The 10,204-nt window shown below is 36.0% G+C and overlaps 1 protein-coding gene across 1 annotated transcript; it reads right to left on the bottom strand.

Annotated features, from left to right (window-relative positions):
• Window positions 1–2,353: 2,353 nt before the first annotated feature.
• Window positions 2,354–9,422, bottom strand: LOC306854218 (18S rRNA (guanine-N(7))-methyltransferase-like). Its single transcript, XM_079392053.1, has 5 exons — window positions 8,787–9,422; window positions 8,161–8,242; window positions 7,994–8,076; window positions 6,439–6,676; window positions 2,354–2,696 (listed from the first exon to the last, which is right to left on the bottom strand). The coding sequence occupies exons 2-4, from the start codon at window positions 8,226–8,228 to the stop codon at window positions 6,507–6,509; spliced, it is 321 nt and encodes a 106-aa protein (XP_079248179.1). The 5' UTR covers window positions 8,229–8,242; window positions 8,787–9,422; the 3' UTR covers window positions 2,354–2,696; window positions 6,439–6,506.
• Between the last annotated feature and the right edge of the window lie 782 nt (window positions 9,423–10,204).

Genomic DNA, 10,204 nt, shown 5'->3' with positions numbered 1-10,204 from the left:
TAGGCAAAGTGTAAATAATAGTTTGGTAGCAGATATTTATACTTCAGTACTGTAGTACATTATAAAACTGTATGCCATTAATTGAATATAAATGATCATATTTATTAATATTATTAAATGGATGCTGCATTATTCTGATAAAGCCCTCACATACCCAATAAACAATGTATTATTAATGAGGTGTTTTATTTCCACTTTTCAAATATTTCCTTTATTTGTATTGAAAATAAATGCCTCTCCGATCGGATACGTGATGGGAAAAGGAGAATGAATTTGGCAAAAGGTGGATTCGAACTCGCGTTTTACTCGCTACGCCACTGATAGTACTGATAAACAGGCATTTTTTTGCAGGGCTGTTTCCTAATATTGAATGCAAAATTCTTCATTCATAAGCAAAAATGGCTTAAATCTCTTAAATCTTTGACTCGTTTCATCTCTAAACTTACAAATAACAAAGAGTGCCAGATTTTTGATGTATTATGACAACTTTTCTTAAAAGCTTTGTGCTTTTCTTTTCTTCTCTGTGTGGATAATGCCATAACTTGATATGTGCAAACCCATTTAGTTTTTTCTGTCCTTGTTTTTAGGTTTGTTCTTTGTAAGAATACATCCATGTCTCTTTTTCCCTGTTCTTGTAAGTTTTTTTACAAGCTCTGCAATAATAATAATAATAATAAAAAACAGAATTATTTTGCAGGGCTGTTTATCGCAGCCAGACATTGGTAAATAGCCTCTGCCAACAAACAGGACTATTTGTACTTATAGTAAACATACACTCATCATACACATTCCTCTTTTCAGAGCCGCTTTACAGCAGAATTGATTTCTGTTTGCATAATATAAATATCATTTAATATTAGTTGAAATATCAATTTATCATTATATGTTATGTATTACATTACTGCAGTATTATTATTACTCTTTGAAAAGATCTGTACTGTATAGAGTGCTATAGAGATAAAGGTTACGCCATTTGACTTGAATGGAAGCTTGCCATAGAGATTAAGCAACAATTTATGTCCTACTAACTGATCTCAGATTCCTACACCTGCTTGTGTATGTTTATGGAATAACAAGTTCAGTGATATAGAATGGGAAGATTTCTGGCTTTTTCAACAATATTTTTTCTTTCTAATAAAGTTGTCAGAATCTCCATTAAAAATTTTCATAATTGCTACTACCCAGTTCTCTGGTTATCAGCACACAAGAGAGAAGAGATGGATTCAGTCAAAGAGGTTTACTGAAATTCAGGTAAGTAAATGAGGATATTATTCAGACATTATTATGGATAACAAAGCATTTTGAGCAACACTGAAGGAGATGATGGCGGAGATCACTGGGTGTACTTCAATAGAGATCACAGGAGAAACACAGATGGAGATTATTTAGCGCTTTCTACAGAACAGAAGAGCAGGAGACATTGAAGTGAAGTGAAGTGACATACTGCCAAGTATGGTGACCCATACTCGGAATTTGTGCACTGCATTTAACCCATCCAACCTGCACACACACACACACACACACACACACCGTGAACACACACCCGGAGCAGTGGGCAGCATTTATGCTGCAGCGCCCGGGGAGCAGTTGGGGGTTCGGTGTCTTGCTCAAGGGCACCTCAGTCGTGGTATTGAGGGTGGAGAGAGCGCTGTACATTGACTGGTGGGTGTTGTGTGCTTTTATAGTGGACTGACAGATTCAACTGACAGTGATAAACAGGCTAGAACATCATGAAAATATCAATTTCCTTAAAATGTATGCCATTGTGTTCACTCTAAGTTTAAAAAATACATGAAATGCTATTGAAAAATATTACAAACTCTGAAACGTTATTGTCTTGTAGGTTGTCGGTGCCCTACACAGCCTGTGTACTGTTTTTTTAAAACTGCATAGTATACTCTACTTGTGTACAACAAATGGTGAGAATGTATAATGAAAATTGAAGTACATATAAATACATGTTTTAAGTAAAAAGCACTTCAAGGATACAGCTCAGGTGGAAACACATCATTTATGATGTTATCTGGCATACTATTTCATACAAAGTGTGTGAATTGTCATGTTGCCCTTGTCTTAATGAAAACAGAACTTGTATTGTCAGTTTAGTGATTAGTAGCATGGGAAATTAGTTTTTTTGCACTCGAGTTGCTGTGGCTGGAGAATGCTTAATTTTACCATTCTATACTGCCATATACTGAACGTGACATTAAATAAACAACCCCAATCTCTTGCATTCACACTGTCTTTGTAAGTGAACTATAAGCTCTTTTGAAAAATATTTTGTATGTAAAATATTTTGTACCGCAGTACATACTTTATATGCATATTCATTAAAAAGTCACACTTTAGAAGATAAAATTTGGTTTATTAAGGCTTCTGTTAATTCACACATAATGCACATGTTGATCTTATAAGACACGACAAGAAGTCCTTCAAATGTATCTTTACAAGAAGCTCTCTCCTCTCCATATGGGTTTTCTATCCTTCCATAATATATTTCCTCAAAGAGCATAGTTCTGGTTCTGGCTTCTAAATGGTCAATACAGATATATGAGTTGTAACTGGCTCCAGTAGATTGAATAGCCCACCGTCTACTGTATGTGCTGTGCAGGCGAGATGCTCATATGAAGTAGCTGAGGGATCAAAAGTGAGGTTTTCTGTGACGACCCGTGTACTTAGTGCCGGCCCTTACATCCCTGAGAGGAGAAAACACAGAACACTCACCACAGCTGAAAATCAAGAGTAAATCAGATATATAACAGCTGCTAAAAACAATGACCACTTTCTAGAAATGAATTTTGAAATTCTCATCAAGTGTAATTTTCTCAAAGGATTTCTTCAGGTCTGATTCTTTCATTGAAGATCATTTCCAACTTCTTTATTACTTGTACTATTAAGGTTTTTGCCCCCTTCCTGTTTTTTTTTTTTTTTTTTGCATATTTGTCACACTTAAAAGATTCAGATCAAACTAATTTTAATATTACACATAGATAATGCAAGTAAATACAAAATGCAGTTTTAAAATTTAGATTTCATCTCTTAAGGGAAAAAAGCTGGTCGAACCTACCTGGCTCTACGTGAAAAATGAACTGCCCCCTCCTGTTAAATCATGAAAGAACTGTGATTAACCTCATTATTTTAGAAAGCTGAGTTAAATTTCTCTAGCCAAACCCAGGCCTGATTACTGCCAGACCTGTTGAATCAAGAAATCACATATTTAAAAAGAGCAACACATCATGCCGCGATCTGAAGAAATTCAAGAACAGATGAGAAACAAAATAGTTGACATGTATCAGTCTGGAAAGGGTTGTAAAGCCATTTCTAAGGCTTTGGGACTCCAGCGAACCACGATCAGAGCCATTATCCACAAATGGAGAAAACATGGAACAGTGCTGAACCTTCCCAGGAGTGGCCGGCCGACCAAAATTACTCCAAGAGCACAACGACGACTCATCCAGGATGTCATAAAAGAACCCAGAACAGCATCTAAAGAACTGCAGGCCTCACTTACTTCAATTAAGGTCAGTGTTCATGATTCAACAATAAGAAAGAGACTGGGCAAAAACGGCATCCATGGGAGAGTTCCAAGACAGAAGCTGATCAAAAAGAACACACAGGCTCGTCTCACATTTGCCAAAATATATCTTGATTATCCCCAATACTTTTGGGCAAATATTCTGTGGACTGATGAGACAAAAGTTGAACTTTTTGGAAGGTGTGTGTCCTGTTACATCTGCCATAAAACCAACACAGGATTTCATAAAAAGAACATCCTAGCAACAGTCAAACATGGTGGTGGTAGTGTGATGGTCTGGGGCTGCTTTGCAGCTTCAGGACCTGGACGGCTTGCCATAATTGATGGAACCATGAATTCTGCACTGTATCAGAAAATCTTGAAGGAGAATGTCCGGCCGTAAGTTTGTAACCTCAAGCTCAAGCGCACTTGGGTTCTGCAGAAGGACAATGATCCCAAACACACCAGCAAGTCCACCTCTGAATGGCTCAAGAAAAACTAAATGAAGGTTTTGGAGTTTAAGCCAAAGTCCGGGCTTAAATCCGATTGAGATGCTTTGGCATGACCTTAAACAGTCCATTCATGCTCAAAAACCCTTCACTGTTGCTGAATTAAAATAATTCTGCAAAGAGTGGGCCAAAATTCCTCCACAGCGATGTGAAAGACTCATTGCCAGTTATCACAAATGCTTGATTGCAGTTGTTTCTGCAAAGGGTGGCACAACCAGTTTTTAGATTTACGTAGATTCACGTAATCAGGCAGGTTTGGAAAGCGTTTTTCCCTTAATAAATGAAATCATCATTTCAAAACTGCATTTTGTATTTACTCGGGTTATCTTTGTGTATTATTAAAATTTGTTTGATGATCTGAATCTTTTAAGTGTGATAAATATGCAAAAATAAAAAATAAAAAAACAGGAAGGGGGCAAAAACCTTTTCACGGCACTGTAAGTGATCATATTAAATTTGATTATAAATTTAGTGGATTCAAAGATAGTGGCAAAAATAGTAAAGAATTAAAATGACAATTAATTTGTATTTTTGGAGGCTGAACTGTGATCGTTAAATAGTCTTTTAATGTCATCTAAAGATTCTTGTTCTAAATATGCCTGACAAGATTTTTTTTTTTTAATAGGAACTATTGTTACATTTACACAGAAACTAAATTTTATACTGAAACTATTGTGTTCAGTAAATCATTTGATTGTCATTTTTTTTCTCAGAAAAAAAGAAAGAAAAGAAATTAAACAGGACAAATTCTAATGTATGGGAGAAAAAAATAAAAAAAATAAATATATATATATATATAAAAATCTGTATTGTACTTTTTTTTAGTTTTTGACAAATAAAAACAAAGTCAATATACAGTTATACCCATATATATTTGGACACAGGTATTCTCATCACATTTGGAGGAAAGGTTAAGGAATTACAGTTCTTTGATATGTACCTCCCTTCTTTTTCAAGGGAGCATAAGTAACTGGACAGTTGACTCAAAAGCTGTTTCATGGACAGATGTGGGCTACTCCATTATTTCTTCATCAGTTAAGCAGGTAAAAGGTCTGGAGTTGATTCTAAGTGTGTCATTTGCATTTGGAAGCTGTTGCTGTGAATCACATCATGCAGCCAAAGGATCTCTCCAAACATGAGAAACAGATGATTGTTAGGCTTCAAAAACAAAACAGATCCATCAGAGCGATAGCAGGAACATTAGGAGCGGCCAAATCAACAGTTTGGTACATTCTGAGAAAACAAGACCGCACTGATGAGATTAGAAACATAGAAAGCCCTGGATATCCACGTCCACGGAGGACAACAGTGATGATGATCGGAGAATCCTCTCCATGATAAAGAAAAACCCTTTCACAACATCCAGCCAAGAGAAGAACACTCTCCAGGAGACAGACGTGTCTACAATCAAGAGAAGACTTCACCAGAGCAAATACAGAGGCTTCACCACAAGATAGATTAAACATCTAGAAAAGCCAGAGCACTTCTGTAAAAGCATTCTTTGGACGCTGAAATTAAGATCAACCTGCACCAGAATGACGGGAAGAAAGAAGTGTGGAGAAGGCTTGGAGCAGCTGATGATCAAAGCACACAGCATCATCTGAGAAACACGGAGCAGTGTGATCATGAGCTGCACGGCTTCAGTGGCTCTGGGTTACTGGGGTTTAGTGATGATGAGACAGAAGACAATTCTGAAGTGTGTAGAGATATACTCTCTGCTCAGATTTAGTCAAATGCAGCAAAGTTGATTGGGCGGCGCTTCATTAGAACAAATGGACGATGACCTGAAACATACAGCAAAAGCAATCCAGGAGTTTCTGAGGGTAAAAACGTGGAATATTCAATCTCCTGATCTCAACCTGATCGAGCTGCATTTCACTCGCTGAAGACAAAACTAAAGACAGAAAGAGCCACAAACCAACAACAACTGAAGTCAGCACCTGGGAAAGCTTGATAAAGAAGAAACCCAGTCTCTGCTGATGTCCATGAGTTCAGACTTAATGCTTTGCAGGCAATGGCTGCCTTCTCAACAAAATATGAAAAATGAACATTTTATTTATGATTATATATTTATTTGTCCAATTACATTTGAACCCCTGAAAATGGGGAGACTGTGTATAAAAATGATTGTAATTCCTAAGCATTTTGTGTTCAACCCCTTGAATTAAAGCTCAAGTCTGCACTTCAATCACATCTTGATTGTTTCATTTGAATTCTGTTCTGGTGGCATACAGAGCCAAAATTATGAAAATTGTGTCAGTGTCCAAATATATATGGACCTAACTATCTGGGTATATCTGGAAGACAGCGTGCGCTCCTAGCGCCTACAACAACACATGTTTGTCAGTTCCTACTGTTTGCAAATAATGATCACTGTATGTCAAAGACAGACCTGTAAATCTCAGATGAACTCACCAGAGATGAGTAGAGTGTGCTGAAGAAGCAGTACAGTCTCTTCGGAGGGCTGTGTTTTCTTATCTGCGTTACACAACCACTGCAGTGCTGAGATACTGACAGAAACAGGCACATTTAACACGCACGCTCCCATCAAACTGCCTTATACAGCCATCGAACATCCCCGGTCTGAAGGGCAATCCCTCACCCATGTCTCTCAGCAGAAGATCTCCCTCCACGTCTCGCTGCAAGGCAACGTCTGACCAGCACAGCATTTAAAAGCACAGTCAATACAGTCATGCATTTATTGATTTGATTTCTAGATTAGCCTACAGGTTTAAGATGGTTATTACTTTCAATTTGATACTCTAATGAATTTGCTTCTTTGAGATTTTTGGCTTTCCATAAAGAATTTTTTTTCCCAGACTAGTGGAAAAATTTCAATACACTGCTTTTTAAATTTTTTTTGAAGGAGTCTCTTCTGCTCATCAAGGCTGCATTTTAATATACTTTAATATTAAAATATTTTATACATTTTAATATTTTCTATTTTAATATACTTTAATCATTTATTACTGTGATGCAAAGCATCATTACTCCAGTCTTCAGTGTCACATGATCCTTCAGAAATCATAATAATATACTGATTTGAAAGTTGTGCTGCTTAATATATTTTTTTGGAACCTGTGATACTTTTTCAGGATTCTTTGATGAATAAAAAGATAAAAAGAACAGCATTTCTTTCAAATTTTTTGTAACAATGTAAATCTTTATATCACTTTTTATCAAATTAACACATCTTTTTACTGACCCTAATGGCTGATGAACATTTTTTATTTTATTTTAAATTGCAATTATATTTCATAATATTGCTGTTTTTGCTATATTTTTGATCAAACAAATGCAGCCTTGATGAGCATAAGTAACGTCTTTAAAAAACATTAAAACTCGTACTGATCCCAAACTTTTAACCGGCAGAGTATCTTTAAAGGAGTTTTCTCTCCACTTCAGCAGCATTTACATACTCCGAACTTTTTATTCCTACCTAAATTCTGAAGAGCTTCACTGAGAGGTTTGTTCCTATTTCATTTCTCTGATTTTATAGTACATTTTATTTCTAAAAGTGGTGAAAATTTTTTTTCAGGCTGTTGACAGTATTTTCAGACTTAAAGAGTGATAAAAGAGAAATCTGAAATCCTTAACTTTAATGTGCCAACAAAATGAAACAAGAATGTTGAACCTGGCTTTATCCGATGTTCAGATTTATGTTCTATATATGTTTGCAAATTAGTGCATATTTAATTAGATAATGCTTCATTTGCATATTTAAACATAACATTTCATGTAATTAATGTATTCATTCAACTGAGAAAAAATGAATGTAATCATTAATGTAATCAATTAATGTAATCATTCAACTGAGAAAATATGGTGATATGTTTTTTTTACCCTATTCACCTAAAAATGTTTTGCCAAAAAGCCCAAAATCTAAAAACTGATGAAAAAAAAGGTTTCCCGTTTTAAAAACTCTTGCTTGTCAGAGCTGTGTGTGTGTGTGTGTGTGCAGTATATTCACCCAGCATGGCTGTGCTGATGTCCACACCAACCCAGTAGTGACCAGCTTCTGTTAAATAATCTCCACTGAGTCCAGAGCCACAGCTGCCGGATTGAAGCAGGTGAACGCAGCATTACGAGCCTGACAGTGTAACACATGTTCATACAGAGCAGCAGCACAGCACTCACCCCACGTCCAGCAGGTAGCAGGGCTGATCCTCGGGGAGACTGAGCAGCTCCACGGCTCGCTCTGACATCTGCGTCTGGATCTCTAGCATTAAATGTTACAAATGGACACATGCAGTGTGAAATGTGTCCCTGGAGCACAAAAGCAGTCTTAAATCGCTGGGGTATATCTGTAGCAATAGTCAACAATACATTGTATGGGTCAAAATTATACATTTCTCTTTTATGCCAAAAATCATTAGGATATTAAGTAAAAATAATACTCCATGAATATATTTTGTACATTTCCTACCATAAATATATGAAAACTTAATTTTTGATTAGTAATATGCATTGCTAAGAACTTCATTTGAACAACTTTAAAGGAGATTTTCTCAATATTTAGATTTTTTTGCTCCCTCAGATTCCAGATTTTCAAATAGTTGTATCTCAGACAAATATTGTCCTATCATAACAAACCATACATCAATGGAAAGATTATTTATTCAGCTGACCCTTGTTTTGTGCTCCAGGGTCACATATGATAAAAAAACAAAATGCATGCATCACAAAAACAATCTTGACAGTGCAGGCAAAAATTAGAACAGCAAACCTTAATGACTCGCTTTTGTAAATGACATTGTACTTACTTTAAGGAGTATTTTTTGGCCTCTTCTTCATTATAGAACTGTAAATAAAAACAACAGCATCAGCAAAAAGCATTTACGTTAATGATACACAAACGGTATTTGGCCATGTATGTGGACCCCCTTTGATTAATGGGTTTGTTCAATGAACAAATGATTTGTTGGAATTAAGCTATTGATTAAAGCTATTCCGTGTCAACTCAACCAGAGGTCCCTCAGTTTTGTTTATGTTGGTGAAAGAAATGCATAAATGAAGACAGAAGACAAAATATTCAACCCGATGGATGAATATTTACTATTTTGTAGAGGGGGGTCAAAATGACAATTTCCTCCTGGAATTTCAAGCCAAATTGCAGGGGAGGAAAATGACTTCAGAGAGCTGAAGCAATATTATGCTATTGTTACAATGAGATTGATACATCTATGAGTCCTTTGTTGTATTAGGCTATATGCCAATGGTGACAGTCTTCTTGAGATGTGCATTTGTAAAATAAAACTGTAAAGTGCTTTTTCTCATTTTTGGACTATCTTAATATCATTTCTTTCTTTTTCCATCTTCCTTTTTAAGGCTCTATATGATTTTGTTTCAGAGATATGGGGATCTATATGGCTCCTGAGCAAATTGTTACATTTTTACCCATTTTCAGGGGCTGAAGACACTTTGCTTACAGCTGATACTTATTACATTTAAAGGGGAATTAAAGAACAAATAATGTTGAAACAAGACTTGTATCTGGTTTCTTTCAATCAAAGCAATTGCACAGAACATACCTGACACTCATAAATACATGAAAAATAGCCAAGTTGAGGCACAGTAACTTGCTCTCGTTCATAAGATTTTATATTTGAATCAGTTTGAGGGATATCTGGAAGAAGGGATTTTGTTGATTGTCATTTCCCACTTCTGTAATTTAGCTCCAAATTTGGAAAATTATTATGACCTTTCTCTACAAAATATATGAATATTCATCCATGGCATTGAACATTGTGGCTTTCAATACTATTTATGTCTATCTTCCTTCAGAAAAACCTACTAACACAAAAGAAATTAGCTGGGAAAGTTTCTCAGATTTGGTAGATTAGACCCTATTAATGTGTTTCTTTGTAAAATCTGATCGGTCAACACACAGACATGGAGGATCCATCTGGTGGTGTTTCAGATTATGACGCTTAAACATTTACAAGAAAAGAACAATAAAAACAGACATTTTAATTGTTTATTATAATTTTGTAAAAGCGCCTACTTCACTCTGGAATCGAACCTACGGAGGCATCATTGCAATCGAGCACACTAACCACTCCCCTACATCACCTAGTGGGTTCACTGACACAACATACATTACAATTCGGCAATTCGCTCAATTGTTTCTTTGTCGACGCTGTTTCAGAGCAATACTTGAAAATGCCCACTAGGTGTGACT

The sequence above is a fragment of the Barbus barbus genome, assembly GCF_936440315.1.
Source record: "Barbus barbus genome assembly, chromosome: 34".
NCBI classification, from domain to species: domain Eukaryota; kingdom Metazoa; phylum Chordata; class Actinopteri; order Cypriniformes; family Cyprinidae; genus Barbus; species Barbus barbus.
Note: the sequence above shows the minus strand (reverse complement) of the source record. Positions and strands in the feature narration are given on the sequence as shown.